We start from the raw sequence: 20151 nt of genomic DNA, 5'->3' as shown, positions 1-20151 counted from the left end.
AGTCTACATTTTATATCTTCTCTACTTCGACCATCATCAGTTATTTTGCTCCCCAAATAGCAAAACTCCTTTACTACTTTAAGTGTCTCATTTCCTAATCTAATTCCCTCAGCATCACCTGACTTAATTCGACTACATTCCATTATCCTTGTTTTGCTTTTGTTGATGTTCATCTTATATCCTCCTTTCAAGACACTGTCCATTCCATTCAACTGCTCTTCCAAGTCCTTTGCTGTCTCTGACAGAATTACAATGTCATCGGCGAACCTCAAAGTTTTTATTTCTTCTCCATGAATTTTAATACCTAATCCGAATTTTTCTTTTGTTTCCTTTACTGCTTGCTCAATATACAGATTGAATAACATCGGGGAGAGGTTACAACCCTGTCTCACTCCCTTCCCAACCACTGCTTCCCTTTCATGTCCCTCTACTCTTATAACTGCCATCTGGTTTCTGTACAAATTGTAAATAGCCTTTCGTTCCCTGTATTTTACCCCTGCCACCTTTAGAATTTGGAAGAGAGTATTCCAGTCAACATTGTCAAAAGCTTTCTCTAAGTCTACAAATGCTAGAAACGTAGGTTTGCCTTTTCTTAATCTTTCTTCTACGATAAGTCGTAAGGTTAGTATTGCCTCACGTGTTCCAATATTTATACGGAATCCAAACTGATCTTCCCCGAGGTCGGCTTCTACCAGTTTTTCCATTCGTCTGTAAAGAATTCGCGTTCGTATTTTGCAGCTGTGACTTATTAAACTGATAGTTCGGTAATTTTCACATCTGTCAACACTGCTTTCTTTGGGATTGGAGTTATTATATTCTTCTTGAAGTCTGAGGGTACTTCTCCTGTCTCATACATCTTGCTCACCAGATTGTAGAGTTTTGTCAGGACTGGCTCTCCTAAGGCCATCAGTAGTTCTAATGGAATGTTGTCTACTCCCGGAGCCTTGTTTCGGCTCAGGTCTTTCAGTGCTGTGTCAAACTCTTCACGCAGTATCTTATCTCCCATTTCATCTTCATCTACATTCTCTCCCATTTCTATAATATCGTCCTCAAGTACATCGCCCTTGTATAGATCCTCTACATACTCCTTCCACCTTTCTGCTTTCCCTTCTTTTGTTAGGACTGGGTTTCCATCTGAGCTCTTGATATTCATACAACTGGCTCTCTTTTCTCCAAAGGTCTCTTTAATTTCCCTGTAGGCAGTATCTATTTTACCTCTAGTGAGATAACCCTCCACATCCTTACATTTGTCCTCAAGCCATCCCTGCTTAGCCATTTTGCACTTCCTGTCGATCTCATTTTTGAGACGTTTGTATTCCTTTTTTCCTGCTTCATTTACTGCGTTTTTATGTTTCCTCCTTTCATCAATTAAATTCAGTATTTCTTCTGTTACCCAAGGATTTCTACTAACCCTCGTATTTTTACCTACTTGATCCTCTGCTGCCTTCACTACTTCATCCCTCAGAGCTACCCATTCTTCTTCTACTGTACTTCTTTCCCCCACTGCTGTCAATTGTTCCCTTATGCTCTCCCTGAAACTCTGCACAACCTCTGGTTTAGTCAGTTTATCCAGGTCCCATCTCCTTAAATTCCCACCTTTTTGCTGTTTCTCCAATTTTAATCTGCAGTTCATAACCAATAGATTGTGGTCAGAATCCACATCTGCCCGTGGAAATGTCTTACAATTTAAAACCTGGTTCCTAAATCTCTGTCTTACCATTATATAATCTATCTGATACCTTTTAGTATCTCCGGGATTCTTCCATGTATACAACCTTCTTTTATGATTCTTGAACCAAGAGTTAGCTATGATTAAGTTATGCTCTGTGCAAAATTCTAACAGACAGCTTCCTCTTTTATTTCTTACTCCCAATCCATATTCACCTACTATGTTTCCTTCTCTCCCTTTTCCTACACTCGAATTCCAGTCACCCATGACTATTAAATTTTCGTCTCCCTTCACTATCTGAATAATTTCTTTTATCTCATCATACATTTCATCAATTTCTTCATCATCTGCAGAGCTAGTTGGCATTTAAACTTGTACTACTGGGCTTCGTGTCTATCTTGGCCACAATAATGCGTTCACTATGCTGTTTGTAGTAGCTTACCCACACTCCTATTTTTTTATTCATTATTAAACTTACTCCTGAATAAAAAAAAAAAAAAAAAAAAAAATTAAACTTACTCCTGAACCAGTACAGGACAGGATAGAAAAATCAAGACTGCAGTGGTATGGACACATGAAGAGAATGGATGAGGGAAGAATTCCAAAGAGGATGTTTGATCTGCAACTGGAGGGGAAGAGGCCCAGAGGAAGACCAAGAGATAGATGGGTGAAGGGAGTGAAGGAATGTGTGATGAGAAGAGGAGAGAACTGGACGAAGGTGGAAGAGGGGGAATGGTGGAAAGACAGAACACGGTGGAGAGGCTTGTGTTCCCGACAGACCCAGCCAGTGGCTGGAAACTGTCCAAGATGATGATGATGATTATTAAACTTACTCCTGCATTACCCCTATTTGATTTTGTATTTATAATCCTGTATTCAACTGACCAAAAGTCTTGTTCCTCCTGCCACCGAACTTCACTAATTCCCACTATATCTAACTTTAACCTATCCATTTCCCTTTTTAAATTTTCTAACCTACCTGCTTGATTAACGGATCTGACATTCCACGCTCCGATCTGTAGAACATCAGTTTTCTTTCTCCTGATAACAACGTCCTCTTGAGTAGTCCCTGCCCGGAGATCCGAATGGGGGACTATTTTACCTCCGGAATATTTTACCCAAGAGGACGCCATCATCATTTAACCATACAGTAAAGCTGCATGCCCTAGGGAAAAATTACGGCTGTAGTTTCCCCTTGCTTTCAGTCGTTATTGGAGAGATATATACCACATAAATTAATAAGTGATGGTACTGATTCGCAGGGACGGCAACTGAGAGATATATACCACATAAATTAAAAAGTGAGGGCTGATTCCCAGTGGTACACAAAACGGGTCAAATCGTTGTTGCAGAAGCAATGGAAAAAAAGCATGCCAAATTTAAAAGAACGCATTATCCCCAAGATCACCAAAGCTTTGCACAAGTTCGAAATATAGCGTGTACTTCAATGTCAGATGCTTTTTTAATTTCCACAAAAAAAAAAAAAAAAAAAAAAAAAAAAAAAAACTGTCTCGGAATCTGGCAGAAAACTCAAAGAGATTGTGGTCATAGATAAAGCACACCAGTGGCAAGACGCAATCAATACCTTCACTGCGTGATAACAACGGCGATGTAATTGACGTCAGTGCCACTAAAGAAGCATTATTAAACATGGTTTTCCGAAACTCCTCCACCAAAGACGATAAAGTAAATATTCCTGAATTCCAATCAAGAACAACTGCCGAGATGAGAAACATAGAAGTGGATATCCTCAGTGTAGTGAAGCATCTTAAATCACTTAATAAAGGCAAGGGCTCCGGTCCAGATTGTATACCAGTCAGGTTTTGAGTAGCCGTCTTACATTGTTTGCAGATGATACTGTCATTTACCATCTTGTAAAGTCATCTGATGACCAAAACTAATTGAAAAATGATTTACATAAGATATCTGTATGGGGGTGAAAAGTGGCAATAGACCCTGAATAAAGGAAAGTGGGAAGTTATTCACACAAGTATTAAAAGAAATCCGCTAAATTTCGATTAAGCTATAAGTCACACAAATCTGAAGGCTGAAAATTCAACTAAACACTTAGGGAGTACAATTACAAATAACCTAAATTCGAAAGATCACATAGATAGTGTCGTGAGTAGAGCAAGCCAAAGACTGTGATTCACTGGCAGAACACTTGGAAGGTGCAACAGGTCTACTAAAGAGACTGCTTACATCATGCTTGTCCGCCCCGTTCTGGAGTATTGCTGTGCAGTGTGGGATCCGCATCAGGTGGGACTGATGGATGACATCAAAAAAGTTCAAAGGAGGGCAGCTCATTTTGTTTTATCGCAAAGTAGGGGAAACGGTGTCACAGACATGATACGTGAATTGGACTGCAATCATTAAAACAAAGGCATTTTTCATTGTGACGGGATCTTCTCACAAAATTTAATCACCAGTTTTCTACTCCGATTGCAAAAACATTCTGTTGGCATCCACCTGCATTGGGAGAAATGATCATCATGATAAAATAAGAGAAATCAGGGCTCAAACAGAGAAATTTCACTGCTCATTTTTACCGCACGCCATTCGAGAGTGAAATGGTAAAGAGACAGCTTGAAGGTGGTTCACTGAACCCTCTGCTGAGCAGTTTAATGTGAATAGCAGAGTAACCACACAGATGTAGATGTTGCATCAACTACTTTTGAGTTAATGCTAAATTTTCAATGCAATAGGGTCTGCAGCTGCGATGAACTTTTTGAAAGATTTCATGATGCTTTCAGCTGCCATTCTCTTTATTGCATGTACGATTGTACAATTTCAGCCTTAGGCCATTTTCAAGTATTTTATGGATGATTTTTCAGTAGTAAATTATGTCATGTATGTTGTTGCCCCTATGACTCCCTGTTATGCTCATAAAATAAATCCGAGATGTTTTACTCTCTCTCTACATCTCGGATTCATTTTACGAGCACAACATGGAGTCATAGGGGCAACAACATGCATGACAATTTACTATTGAAAAATCATCCATAAAATACTTGAAAACGACCTAAGGCCAAAATTGTACAATCATACAGGCAATAAAGAGAATGGCAGCTGAAGGCATCTTAATATGTTTCAAAAAATTAATGTTAAATGGTATACAACAATTTGTTTGCCACACCTCATTGATGAAATCGAGAAAAAATAACCAAAACATCACATCGTGTTTCATCATGACGATGACAGAGGTCGTACAGCACATCAAACAAATAATTAACTGATGAATGAATAAAACTGTTTAATTAATGCTTCATTGCCTGTGTTCACTAAATTTATCATCCAACAACTTCTTTCTGTTCCCTTATGTTACACTAACATTGTGTAAATAGTGATTTTCATCACCAAGACACTGCTGAATTGAATCAAAATGTTTTTGAGGTACCAGATTCAGAGAAGAAAAAACGTTCCCAGAACTGATTTAAACACATGTAAAATTTTATAAATTTAGAGGCAAATATTTTGAGAGACAATAATACTATTTTTGTATAAAAAAATTGTTTTCTTCCATTGCTTTAAGAAAAACCTTTAAGGTAACTGCTAGGTCATTACTATCTGCCTTTCTCTGTCAGTTGCTAAAATCAGCAGCTTATCCTTTTCTTCATATGCAGATCTGACAATGATTTCCCTGCATCCCCAAAAATTTTTGCATATCTTTAGTACCCTACAACCCACTCTTCACATCATCGTACAGGTGTGGTCATTCCCACAGATGGGGTTGGTCACAATGGTTTAGCCGATCACTGTACATCTGACAATCTACAAGCATCATCTTAACCAACTCAAACATTATGCTTCATACTGTTCCAAATGGTAGATTCAACTGTATCACAACAAACCAATTTCCCAATTATTTACTACCATTAACTTATCTATTTGTCATTTTTCTACATAATAATCGGTCATATATTCTATATAGCATATACTTGCCTGAATTGTGTAGTAGAAACAGCTGAAAGGATGCGGACAGGTGGCGTGGCGATTGTGACACTTCACCCATTTTACAACTGCTCGGTAGAAACGGCAGAAAGCTGACACAATACTATATACAATTCCACTACGAGGCACAGGTTTTGTAGTTTTCCGCGATGTGGACACAGCTGGAGCTCTTTGTGGTGGCAAATCCTCACGGTTTTCCATATATCCACTTTCTTCAAAAGGCCCCACAATAAATCTATAAACAGTACATTAGTGTAATGCAGTCTTCATAAAATCTCAAAAAGGTGTTGCTGAAATGAAAAGAAATGACAGTAGTTTCTCTTCTCTGACTGCAGTTTCAGTACATTTTCATTACACAAAGCAAATAAACAATATCACTTACATAACTTACTATTGCACACAAATTAATAAATTGGGCATTTTGGAAAGAATTTTTGATTGGGTCTGCCTCTAGGCCCCACTGCTCTCAATTCTGAGAAGTTTTAATACTGAGAAGGAAGGAAGGAAGATTAGAGTTTAACATCCCATCAACAACAAAGTCATTAGAAATGGAGCACAAGGCCGGATTAGGGAAGGATAGACAAAGGAACCATCCTGGCTTTGCCTTACGTGATTTAGGGTAATCACGGGAAATATAAATCTGGTTGGCCAGACAGGTATTTGAACACTATCCTCCCAACTACAAGTTTGGGAAACTGCATCTGCTTTAACGTTAATCAATCTTCCACTAAGTAAAGGCCATCAAATAAAGATGAAACATGAAAACCAATGTCAGCATGTATACGTGATACATTAGTTTCATCATGTACTAAAAAAATAGATAGATCCCAATTGTGAACCAGCCTCTGCCCACTTGTCTGAATAAAACACATTCAGTTAAAATGTGGCATACTGAAATTTGTACACCACAAGCACCACACATTGGAAGGTCCTCTCACTGGAGCTGGAAGCCATTTGTCATCAGACTATGCCCCATCCATAATTGAATGAGATGGACTTCATATCACCTTACAGCCAGAAGGAGGTACACAATGGCCAAGTTGATTTCATCAGCTGCAGGTAATTGTAAACCACTTTCAGTCATTCTTCCTTCCATCAACATGTGACCCTGTCCTTCGATAGCAAAGAGACAGCATGTAGAGAGACAGCACATAGAACCATGGGGTTTCGAGTACATACTTCCTTCGTTCCACTTATACATTTACCCGAATTCTCATACGCACTAGTACCCTTTAGAAAACCAGCTCATTTGCCTATGCAGGCGGAGAAGGGAGTCCTGGATGTCCTGGGAATGTTTCTCTAGCAGGTACATGTGTAGTACAGATTTTAGGAGTACTTAGAAGGTTCAGACTAATTTACCACCTCTTAGAGGGAGGAAGTTTTCATTCCCCTCCTCAAACCAAGAAATGATCAAACATGCTCCAGCAGTCATTGAAGTGTTGCCTTAACGTAACATGTTGGGGACACACTGGAGCATATTTAACCTGGTCTAGGCACTAGACACAGTGTGGTTGCAGACATTACTGACAACCCTACCCTGCTGGCGGCAGGTATGAACAGGCTTTTCTAGTGAGACAGCACCATGGAAAAGGCAGATGTTACTGCTACAAGGCACAACATTCTCAGACAGCTCTGTCATGGAACCTTTGCCTACACTCACAGGGGTCCTTCTCTTCCGAATGCCAAGATGGCAGTTCTGGGTGACAGATTTGAGCAGAATAATTTCAGCATTCAAAATGATGCAGCTTGTAAGTCAAGGAGAGTTTATTCAGACACGTCATCACGAAAGACTCCAAGGGCACAGAAGAATTTGTCCCAAAGGCAGTATTTTAACTCTTAACATTTTTATCATTGGCACAAATATTATACTATTCAAAGCAAGGAGTCCAACACACAATTTCACAGTTTTTTTGCTCCCCTTTGATTTTTACCATTCTCATCAAATTTTTAATCGATCTGATCTGCAAATGATAGATACTATTTGAAGGAGCTGGGAAGAGTCTCAGACCCCAACACTGACATAATATTATGCAGTGATATGAATAACAAAATTAGTAATAACGTCACAAACATTCTGAGCACTTTTTTCATGACAGAAACAGTCGTTCTTTGCCACGGTTTGGCAGTGGCCATTCATTCTGTTGGACAGCTGGCTGGTGGTCATGACCACATAAAATGCTGTGTAGTGATTGCAACAGTTATATTTTAAGATGGTGGTGCCCCGTTAGCTCGCACATATCTGATGAACATCACGGTTTACTACCAAGAGCTACTGAAAAAATTTATTTATTGAACAAACAGTTTCATTCTATGCAGATCATCAAGTTCGTAAGAACATTTACATTACACTAGGTGATTTATGATCTGTGCATATGTAGGCGCTTTCTCAATATGTAATGCCTAAATATGCACAGATCAGGATTAAATGATTTTTTATTTTTATTTTATTATGGGACGCCATTGATAATGTACACCTAACAAGCTGCAATAATTATTTTTTCCCCTCCTGAAACAGAAGATGGTCTGTTCATGGAAACATTGTTCGCTAAAGAAATTTCATCCATCTTCTCTTAGTGGTAAATATTGATGTTCTCCAAAGATTGCAACAGATATGGTATATGACATGGCTACTTTTACAGGTGGCCTTGCCTCTGATGGTATAGGATAAGCCTGTGGCAGGACTGGAGCACGATGTGCTGGGTGGGTGAAATGGGCAGGTCTTGCACCTGGGTTCGGTCTCCCATAGAAATAGGACTGCCACTCCAACCCCTTGAAGCAAGGGTCGTATCACTGAGGAAGACCCAGGTGCACAACCTGCACGTTTTATCCACCCAGCAATCTTACTCCAGTTCTGTCAAAGGCTTATCCTACCCTATCAGTGATAGGGCCACATGTGAAAGCAGCCATGTCATATTCCCATTCTGCCACAATCACTGCACAGCATTTTATTAGGGGATGACCACTAACCAGCTGTCCACCAGAATGAACAGCCAACACCAAACTGGGCCAATAACAAAGTACCACAAAGTGACAACACTCTACTGGGTACAGTATGCTCGAGTTCAGTGGTTGCTTCACAACTCATGCTATCTGGATCCTTCCTTCCAGCAACAGCTTTTCTGAACTATCTAAATGGGAGTTATCCTTGCAACACATCCTTTGCTCCTGTAAGCCTTTTGGCTGCAATCTCTGCTAAGCCATTGTCACCAAACACTCTACCCAACAGTGTCCCCTTCCTTCCTCTGTCCTGTCACACCCTACCAATCCATGCCTCTCGTGTGCCACATCGCATCTGCTCTGGTACCAGTGTGTCGCATGCTCAACCCCTGCACTTGTTAACCCTCCCTCCCAAATTCCTAGCCTACACATCTGCTACTCCCCTATGAGCTACTACCTACCCATCCCCAACCCCCTCCCCTCCTGCTTCCTGCCTCTTTCTCCCTCCCTTCACCCAGCCAACCCAACAACGATTGCCCCAGTCCATCTGCCAGTCTGCAAACTAGGCACTGCATGCCCAGCTGGCACAATGTAGGTGCACGGGCACGAGTGTGTTTGTTGTACTCTAGCTGGTCAAAGCATTTCTTCTGAAAGTTAGCAAAAGATTTATTCAGTCTTTTCTGTGTGTGCCTTTTGACAACTTAACGTTTCTGCTATTCGGTGACTGCCTCCTATACTGTTATATTAGTTAGACCATAAATTGCTTTGTTTGGTTTGCTTGGTTTGCTCCCCCTCCTTCAGGCTGATGAATGTAAACTTCTTCATCAAGATTACCATGTACAAACACGGCTCAAACATCCATACGTTCAATGTCAAGATCAAATTCAGCAGCTAAATCTAACAAAGTATGAAGTGAAAAATGGTTGTCGTATGAACCATGGACCTTGCCGTTGGTGGGGAGGCTTGCGTGCCTCAGCGATACAGATGGCCGTACCGTAGGTGCAACCACAACGGAGGGGTATCTGTTGAGAGGCCAGACAAACATGTGGTTCCTGAAGAGGGGCAGCAGCCTTTTCAGTAGTTGCAGGGGCATCAGTCTGGATGATTGACTGATCTGGAATTGTAACATTAACCAAAACGGCCTTGCTGTGCTGGTACTGCGAACGGCTGAAAGCAAGGGGAAACTACAACCTTAATTTTTCCCGAGGACATGCAGCTTTACATGCAGCTTTACTGTATGATTAAATGATGATGGCATCCTCTTGGGTAAAATATTCCGGAGGTAAAATAGTCCCCCATTCGGATCTCTGGGCGCGGACTACTCAAGAGGACGTCGTTATCAGGAGAAAGAAAACTGGCATTCTACGGATCGGAGCGTGGAATGTCAGATCCCTTAATCGGGCAGGTAGGTTAGAAAATTTAAAAAGGGAAATGGATAGGTTAAAGTTAGATATTGTGGGAATTAGTGAAGTTCGGTGGCAGGAGGAACAATACTTTTGGTCAGGTGATTACCGGGTTATAAATACAAAATCAAATAGGGGTAATGCAGGAGTAGGTTTAATAATGAATAAAAAAATAGGAGTGCGGGTTAGCGACTACAAACAGCATAGTGAACGCATTATTGTGGCCAAGGTAGACACAAAGGCCATGCCTACTACAGTAGTACAAGTTTATATGCCAACTAGCTCTGCAGATGATGAAGAAATAGATGAAATGTATGACGAGATAAAAGAAATTATTCAGGTAGTGAAGGGAGACGAAAATTTAATAGTCATGGGTGACTGGAATTCGTCAGTAGGAAAAGGGAGAGAAGGAAACATAGTAGGTGAATATGGATTGGGGGGAAGAAATGAAAGAAGAAGCCGCCTTGTAGAATTTTGCACAGAGCATAACTTAATCATAGCTAACACTTGGTTCAAGAATCATAAAAGAAGGTTGTATACCTGGATGAATCCTGGAGATACTAAAAGGTATCAGATAGATTATATAATGGTAAGACAGAGATTTAGGAACCAGGTTTTAAATTGTAAGACATTTCCAGGGGCAGATGTGGATTCTGACCACAATCTATTGGTTATGAACTGCAGATTGAAACTGAAGAAACTGCAAAAAGGTGGGAATTTAAGGAGATGGGACCTGGATAAACTGAAAGAACAAGAGGTTGTAGAGAGTTTCAGGGAGAGCATAAAAGAACAAGAGGTTGTAGAGTGTTTCAGGGAGAGCATAAGGGAACAATTGACAGGAATGGGGAAAAGAAATATAGTAGAAGAAGAATGGGTAGCTCTGAGGGATGAAGTAGTGAAGGCAGCAGAGGATCAAGTAGGTAAAAAGACGAGGGCTAATAGAAATCCTTGGGTAACAGAAGAAATATTGAATTTAATTGATGAAAGGAGAAAATATAAAAATGCAGTAAATGAAGCAGGAAAAAAGGAATACAAACGTCCCAAAAATGAGATCGACAGGAAGTGCAAAATGGCTAAGCAGGGATGGCTAGAGGACAAATGTAAGGATGTAGAGGCTTGTCTCACTAGGGGTAAGATAGATACTGCCTACAGGAAAATTAAAGAGACCTTTGGAGAGAAGAGAACCACTTGTATGAATATCAAGAGCTCAGATGGCAACCCAGTTCCAAGCAAAGAAGGGAAAGGTGGAAGGAGTATATAGAGGGTTTATACAAGGGCGATGTACTTGAGGACAATATTATGGAAATGGAAGAGGATGTAGATGAAGATGAAATGGGAGATAAGATACTGCGTGAAGAGTTTGACAGAGCACTGAAAGACCTGAGTCGAAACAAGGCCCCGGGAGTAGACAACATTCCATTAGAACTACTGATGGCCTTGGGAGAGCCAGTCATGGCAAAACTCTACAATCTGGTGAGCAAGATGTATGATACAGGCGAAATACCCTCAGACTTCAAGAAGAATATAATAATTCCAATCCCAAAGAAAGCAGGTGTTGACAGATGTGAAAATTACTGAACTATCAGTTTAATAAGTCACAGCTGCAAAATACGAACGCGAATTCCTTACAGACGAATGGAAAAACTGGTAGAAGCGGACCTCGGGAAAGATCAGTTTGGATTCCGTAGAAATGTTGGAACACGTGAGGCAATACTAACCTTACGACTTATCTTAGAAGAAAGATTAAGAAAAGGCAAACCTACGTTTCTAGCATTTGTAGACTTAGAGAAAGCTTTTGACAACGTTAACTGGAATACTCTCTTTCAAATTCTGAAGGTGGCAGGGGTAAAATATAAGGAGCGAAAGGCTATTTACAATTTGTACAGAAACCAGAGGGCAGTTATAAGAGTCGAGGGGCATGAAAGGGAAGCAGTGGTTGAGAAAGGAGTGAGACAGGGTTGTAGCCTCTCCCCGATGTTATTCGATCTGTATATTGAGCAAGCAGTAAAGGAAACGAAAGAAAAATTCGGAGTAGGTATTAAAATTCATGGAGAAGTAGTAAAAACTTTGAGGTTCGCCGATGACATTGTAATTCTGTCAGAGACAGCAAAGGACTTGGAAGAGCAGTTGAACGGAATGGACAGTGTCTTGAAAGGAGGATATAAGATGAACATCAACAAAAGCAAAATGAGGATAATGGAAGGTAGTCAAATTAAATCGGGTGATGCTGAGGGGATTAGATTAGGAAATGAGACACTTAAGGGAGTAAAGGAGTTTTGCTATTTAGGGAGTAAAATAACTGATGATGGTCGAAGTAGAGAGGATATAAACTGTAGACTGGCAATGGCAAGGAAATCGTTTCTGAAGAAGAGAAATTTGTTAACATCGAGTATAGATTTAAGTGTCAGGAAGTCGTTTCTGAAAGTATTTGTATGGAGTGTAGCCATGTATGGAAGTGAAACATGGACGATAACCAGTTTGGACAAGAAGAGAATAGAAGCTTTCGAAATGTGGTGCTACAGAAGAATGCTGAAGATAAGGTGGGTAGATTACATAACTAATGAGGAGGTATTGAATAGGATTGGGGAGAAGAGAAGTTTGTGGCACAACTTGACTAGAAGAAGGGATCGGTTGGTAGGACATGTTTTGAGGCATCAAGGGATCACAAATTTAGCATTGGAGGGCAGCGTGGAGGGTAAAAATCGTAGAGGGAGACCAAGAGATCAATACACTAAGCAGATTCAGAAGGATGTAGGTTGCAGTAGGTACTGGGAGATGAAGAAGCTTGCACAGGATAGAGTAGCATGGAGAGCTGCATCAAACCAGTCTCAGGAATGAAGACCACAACAACAACATGAAAATGTTTCTGGGAATACACTTTTGCAACAAAATTAGCATTATAAACAGTAAGAAAAATTCTGGTAGAACGTAAATAATTTGGGAGTAAAGGAGTCCCCTCACCAACTGGTAGAAGCACTGAGTTGTCGACAGGCACAAACAAAAGAGAATTGAAACTTTAAAGATATGCTTGTGTTTTTGTATGTGCATTTATACTTTAGCTTGCCAAAGGATTTCTTCCAAAAGCTAGAAAAATTTTCCATTCTCTTTTGTGCAGTGCCTGTTGACGACTCAGTGTTTCTAATATTTAGTAAGTGGTCTTCTTTATTCCTAAATTGTTTGTGAAGTGGTCATTGTAACATTCAACTTCACCATCTTCCATTTCTTTGCCTTTGAATACCCATTTCATGTTGATTGTCTTCTGCCCGGCAGTAAATAGAATGCAAGTCTTGTTTCCAAGACTAATATTAATCATTTAAGGTGTCTTTTTCTTTTTCACCATCATCACAACTGTTTCTATACATGAACTTGGTTCAGGAACTTCAGCAAAACAAGCAGAATTATCATTAAAATGTTTTGCTCTGAAACACAAGGAATTGTCTTCTGATGTCAAATTCTATTTGTCTTTCAAGAATGCCTTCCTACATTGATTCACAAAAACTTTTCCATTATTTGTTCAAATTATTTTACTTTTTCAACCAGTTTCAATTCTACTCATGCTTTGTTTTGTTGATTTTAGCTAGTAACCAGATTATTTTCTTTATATATTACCCATAAAAGTGAGATGGTATACTCCTCCACATGAAGCCATGCTCATTGGTCTACAAACATTAGAAGGTACTACATTAAGTAGACCTTCTGCAGTTTTACTAAAGGGTTTGAAAAAGATTATCGACACAAGTTTCCTTCTATACAAGAAACACATGGATTTGAATTAGTCCCATTCCTTTCATCAGCCATTTCCTTCTTTAATAAATGCACACTTCCATGATTACAATGCCCCAGCCTTTGACACCACAATTCAATAATAGTTAATTTTTTACAACATTTCCATTTAGACAAATTTCATCTAATTCACACATGCCACCAACTTCTCAGTTTACAAGCTGCATCATTTCAAATAAAACATGAAGCATACCACCATGAAAGACTCCAAGGACACAAACTTGAGTTGCAATCATAAGAATTCCAAAGATGATTATATCATTCTTACTGAACATACCACACTGTAGATCATTGAACAATATGCAAGGTCCACATCTTGTTGTTGACTAACCAACAGCAAATTATATCCAAGGCCTGTAACATACGCAACATTGTCCATCATTATTAGCTAATGCTTATTGTTACCAGTATCTTCCAAGTTGAACACTGTCCTTTGCAGTCACATCAGGACTATAGTTATCTGCTACTGCAACCATTATAATTGTGGTCGATTTAGATTTTTGACTGAATCTCTCATTCGTCAAATGTTGCATACACCCAGAACCTATATCACAGCCACTGCCAAGATATGAAAATGCAGAAAGAGCAATTAGCAAATTTTAATTTTCAGTTTTCATAGTATTTACAGAGTTTGAAGAAGATTCATTTAGATTTTTCTTAGTTCTACACTCATTCATCTTATGACCAACTTTTTGGCATTTATAGCATTCTATCGACTTGGAATTTCATGCATCACAATTGATCTTCAACTTTTAGTGTTCACTGGTTAGCTTACCAGCTGCCAACACAAAATCTGTAATTGCATTTGTCAAAGCACCCTGACTTTTTGCTGATTCTTGAATAAAGTGCCAAGTTACTGTATCATTTGTAATACTGCCACCTGAATTCTCAAGCGCCAGTATTAAGAGTATGAAAATTGGCTGGAAGCCTACTTAGCATGACTGCTTCTTCCAAGTCATCGTCCATTTTCTTACCAATGTTTTGAATCCGTTGAACTGGTGACATAATGTCTGACAAATATAATTCTAAATTTTTGTCAGAAGCCGATCATGCATTTATAAAGTGCTAAAGCAGCCTGATGTAACAATAAGAAGTTGTATCTTTGAATACTGGTTGTATAATTTTTGCTGTACTTCTTTAACACTTGTTGCTCAATACAGTTTTCGATGTACATATGATTTTACCTTCAAACGTGTTTTTGATGATGCTTTGTCAAAGCACCCTGACTTTTTGCTGATTCTTGAATAAAGTGCCAAGTTACTGTATCATTTGTAATACTGCCACCTGAATTCTCAAGCGCCAGTATTAAGAGTATGAAAATTGGCTGGAAGCCTACTTAGCATGACTGCTTCTTCCAAGTCATCGTCCATTTTCTTACCAATGTTTTGAATCTGTTGAACTGGTGACATAATGTTTGACAAATATAATTCTAAATTTTTGTCAGAAGCCGATCATGCATTTATAAAGTGCTAAAGCAGCCTGATGTAACAATAAGAAGTTGTATCTTTGAATACTGGTTGTATAATTTTTGCTGTACTTCTTTAACAATTGTTGCTCTATAAAGTTTTCGATGTACATATGATTTTACCTTCAAACGTGTTTTTGATGATGCTTTCCACTGTGCGGGATGCGCGGATGGGAAGGTGGTGGGCGTGATTCATTCATCAGGATAATATTTAGAAAAAGGCCATTTATTGGCAAAAGCATGAAAAAAAAAGGGACCACATAGCCAGGCCTAGGGAGGTGAGGGTGAGCCAGAAGGTAAAGTATGGCAAAGATTGGTGTCTGCAGAAACTAAGTCCACAGTGCCGCAGCACCGGAAGAAGTGGAAGATGTTCACTGCTACAGGGCGCATGTCCGACTCGCAGGAGAGCAAGAAAACAAGAGAGTGGGCCCAGCAATGGGCGGCTGGGTATATTCAACACACCACGCAGCTTCCTCCACCCTGATTGGTCAGGACCGAGAAAACTGTGCAGGCGGCATGGAACTTTCCAGAGAGCATAGCGTACCCTTGTCAGCACACGACAGAGGCACGTCATCAACATGCCCTTCCTCGGTGCTGACTTCCTGCTGCTAGACCGTGGGACAAGAAAATTTATATTTTGCTGTTGGCAGACGCTTGTATGAGCACTGTGTTTCATTATTGCATACGGCGCATTTCCTTTGCAACTTGAGTTTATTTTACCTTTTTTTTTTCCTCTCTTGTTCATGTTTCGTTGCTTCAGTGTTATTCTGCAGTAGTGGGGTACAGTAATATCCTTTGTTAGAGTTTTGGTTCTTACCATTCAAAATCACAAAAATTTAACTGAAAACTAAAACAATGAAAAATTCCTGGAATTGTAAACAATTCGCGGGTTTTTCGCAGTTTTCTCCCAGATGAAAAAATTCCCGGGTTTTTCCCGGATCTCCCGGTTGTCCCAGGTCGTATACACCCTGTTACAGGCAGCCGACGCTGCTGGCCATTGCTATTCCATGATCATTATACGAGAAAGAAAAGAGGAAAACAACGAACTACAAGGTGTCAGCACAGAGAAACACAGCTCTTCCTAACAATATTTATAAATAATATTTGGTGGCAAGTCTACTGCAGAAATGATCTCTTTCACTCTACCCCGATTACACAAACCAAGCACTCAGACAAAAACAAAACTGAACTTTAGGCAAAAGTTACTCACCTCAACAATCCATAGATGGAGTCATGGCTTATATGATTGCTTCTATAAAAATAGAGTAGGCCAGCAACCGACGTCATAAAAATCAACACTTCCCCATAAGGTATAGGCTTCACCCAGCCACGCCATACTGCCATGCGAAATAATGTCTCTGATGCCTTAAAAACAAAAGAAATTAGTATCAGTCAGGAACACTCAGCGAAAAATTTAGGCTATATAACATCGTCCAAAATAATATGAACCAATTCCTCACTGTTGATTAATATGAAGCATAATTAATTACAACAAATAATTTCTTTTCAAGTGAAGTTATTTCGCAAAAAATTTTCTACTTTTTGTTCTTATAGGGAGAGGAGCATAAATGGTCCTATTCCATACACACGTAAGTGAAAGCCTTTCCTATTTTTGTAACCACTTACGCATAATGATGATGATGACTGTTTTCTTTAGGTGTATGGTATCAAGATCCTCAACATCTTACGAGTACAGAGAAAAGGAAAATTTCTTTTACAATACAAATATAATATTACCCTTAAAGATGTACATGTCTCATTGCATGAGTGTGTGTGCATGCAGCGGCTCCTCTATATGTGTGATGTGCAAGAGAAACTTTGTCCTGTCGGATGACTTGTGTGAGGTACACCACAGCCAGATAACTTGTTTCACTGAATCCAACTAATCATTCCTCGCCATCTGCTGCTACTCCTTGCCTCACAGTATCATACCTCTTTGACTCAACAGCAAGATGATCAGCAGAAAGGTTGTATATGCAGACAAGAAAAGAATTTCCCAGATTTCCCAGTTAAAAAATGCACTTTTTACCCCACGTGAAAATATACTTCTTCCAAGGTCAAAAATACACTTGTTCCATGATATGTGACAGTATGCTTTCCCTTGGTGCTGTAAAAATATCAATGCTGTGAAACTTCAGAGAACAAAAAAACTCGGGGGGGAGGGGGGGGGGGTTGGAAAGCTCTGATGTGTAGCAACATTTACACTGCATATTTTCATATTATGATATGCTGCATATTTTTGTTCGTATTACAATAGTATGGATTCAAAACAGCATGTTAGTTTCTGAGCACTGAAATCAAGATCGAAATGCATTTTTGTAAGCCAATCATAGCTCATGTCACATGACCTCGCCAGCCAATGACAGCAGATATTCAGAGCATAGGAGACATGACATAGTCAGCCAATAGCAACATCACTGTTAAGCAGAGTGAACACACAAATATGGAAAGTTAATGGTTTAAATTAATGTACGTAATGTAGTTACAAGAAAAGTTAAGCTTTCACATACAATATCAGTCTTGAGGATTAACAAGCTACAAGAAAAGCTAAGCTTTCACATATAATATTGGTCTTTTTTGTGTGTGTTACGCTTTAAGATACATCACACAAATGTGCCATTAAAATTTTAAATAATGGCATTATTGCCTGGCCTTCTGGGCTCTAAATTCTTCTAAGTGGTTATTTCTCAATGTGTTAAGTTTTCAATGAGAATCAAACACTCTGTGATTAAAGAAATGCAACCTGTTAGAAATAGCCTCATTTCAACAGTTGACAGAGAGCGCCAGAAAACAGGCGTTACTGTGCTTGGGCAGCTATGATGATGTAGGAAGTTCATACACTCATACATACATAGTATAAGAGATCTTACATGACATCATAAAATAAATAGGATACGCCAAGTGCATCAGAATTTCGTACACCACAACAAAATGCATAATTCGGCTTAAAGTCACATTCATATGTCCAGATTCACAACGAAGTAGGCCCCAACCAGTATTAAGATTTCATTGCGGTTTTCGGGATGCAAATTTTCTTGGAGTATTAGTACTGTATTATCTCATTTTTGGTTCTTTATTATGGCATAATGCCATATGTTCCAGAAGAAGAAAATGAGCACTTGAAATTCAGTGAACAGTTGAAACTAGCCAATAGTGTGGAACAAAACACTTCATTTCTAATAAATGGACTGCCTCTGGGGAAAGACCAATAAAAGCCACGTTTATTTAGCAAACCAACAAAAATAACGTCATTGTTCTGCAAGGCAACTGACTGCCAAAAACATGGAAATAAAATCAAATCAGAAAAGCGAAACTAATAACATATGTCAGCCCTCCATAATTATGTGAATGTATTTTAATTCACTTAATAGCTCCAAACCAGATACCTGTTTTGTTTTCATTTGATGTGAAACGTGTAAATGGAGAGGAAGCAGCAAAGTCACTACATGTATATAATGCTTATGTGTAGACTAAGGCCTCTTACACACAGGCAATTTTAAGCAGTGCTGCTGAGCAGCACCCATCAGTCCCCGTGGTCTTTTTTCGTTGCTCTGCTTAGCAGCACTGCTGCTGTGCTTAATCGGTGCTGCTCACACTGTGTACATCCCATTCAGTCGATAATACCAACTCAGACAAAGTACTGTTGCTCTAGTTTCTTGATCAAATGAGAATTCAGGCGCCAACATCGTAAACGTAAATACTGACAACACCCAATGTGCATCACTCATACAATATACAGACATTTCTATATTATATATAGGGAGTTACGTGAAGACAGTGCCAAGTTCGTCAACTACTTCAGGATGTCAGTACCAACCTTTCAGGAACACCTACATTTGCTGGAAACACATATTTCACGCCAGAACACTTGCAAAGTACAAATAGTAGAAGTAAAATGATTCTGTTTTAGCAATTTGTGTTACATAAGAAAATTACTGAACTATCTGCACTAGCAGAATAGAAATGCGGAAAACACAAGTCCGAAAACAATTTATTGGACTCACCAAAATGAAACAATAATACAATCTCCAAAAGAACAACCTACTCGACCCCAACTGCAGATCGATACAAATACAAAATAATGAATAATAATAATAGAAAAGACCAGACTATTCAGTGGGAGCGAACACAATAAACAATTCTACAATGTCAAGAGGTTCGTCAACTATAACAAGTCCATCTACAAGAGATCTGCCAGCTACAAGAGGCGTCTGGCCGTGGTGGCAGCTCTGTATCCTTCCAAGTGGTGCATCGAACTGCCTTTTGCCGGCAGTGTGCCACCTTAAAAAGCTCATTGGGGGATGTATCTATTAGCGATTAAGTGCCTGGTGTATCAAAGTAGTTCCTTGGCTAGCTGAGACCTCTGGTGAAGCTGTTCTGCAGGCTTCGCGAACGGGTAGCGGTCCCTGCCATTGGTGGAGACATGGTGTTGTGTTGTATTGTGTTGTGGCCGCCGGTAAGTATTTGTTTTGTCAACACAGACGATGTAGGTTTTCCTGGTGGACATACGCCCTGTGATGCAGGCATCCCGTGTTGGTTGGACGTGAAGTGGGACGCCAATGCAGTAGGCACTACAATGTATGAAGTGGGTGGCCACAGCAATTACAATATGTGTAGACATCCTAAAACAAATCGTCGTACACTGATGTATCAGAAAACTGAGATGGTGATTCCAACAACGCCTTTTGTGCTGACTGAGCCAGCTGTATCTCATAAGTGGCTATGGAAGCAGATGAGCCATGTTCCAAAAAGTGTGTTCCACTTACATTTCCCTGTGATACACCCACTTTTCCATGAGCATTACCGTCTGTAATGTATTTTTGCAGCACACTCGTAAGTTCAAATTTTGTATTAGATTGTTTTTCTTCAGGTGTGGCCTTGAAATGAGGTAGCAAAGAGAAATAATCTATCAGGATCTTTCTCCATTAATTTTGATTTCTTTT

General features: G+C 39.5%; 1 protein-coding gene across 2 annotated transcripts in view; it reads right to left on the bottom strand.

The window, feature by feature from the left end:
- The window catches only part of LOC124777664 (transmembrane protein 135-like), a 112784-nt gene that overhangs the window by 48758 nt on the left and 43875 nt on the right, over positions 1 to 20151 (bottom strand). For both annotated transcript variants that reach the window (XM_047253179.1, XM_047253251.1), the window contains exons 4-5: positions 16419 to 16573; positions 5612 to 5855 (exon numbers count right to left, since the gene is read on the bottom strand). In XM_047253179.1, coding sequence (XP_047109135.1) covers positions 5612 to 5855; positions 16419 to 16573 — 399 coding nt within the window. The remainder of the gene's footprint in view (positions 1 to 5611; positions 5856 to 16418; positions 16574 to 20151) is intronic.

Source organism: Schistocerca piceifrons, chromosome 1 (genome assembly GCF_021461385.2).
Source record: "Schistocerca piceifrons isolate TAMUIC-IGC-003096 chromosome 1, iqSchPice1.1, whole genome shotgun sequence".
NCBI lineage: Eukaryota > Metazoa > Arthropoda > Insecta > Orthoptera > Acrididae > Schistocerca > Schistocerca piceifrons.
Note: the sequence above shows the minus strand (reverse complement) of the source record. Positions and strands in the feature narration are given on the sequence as shown.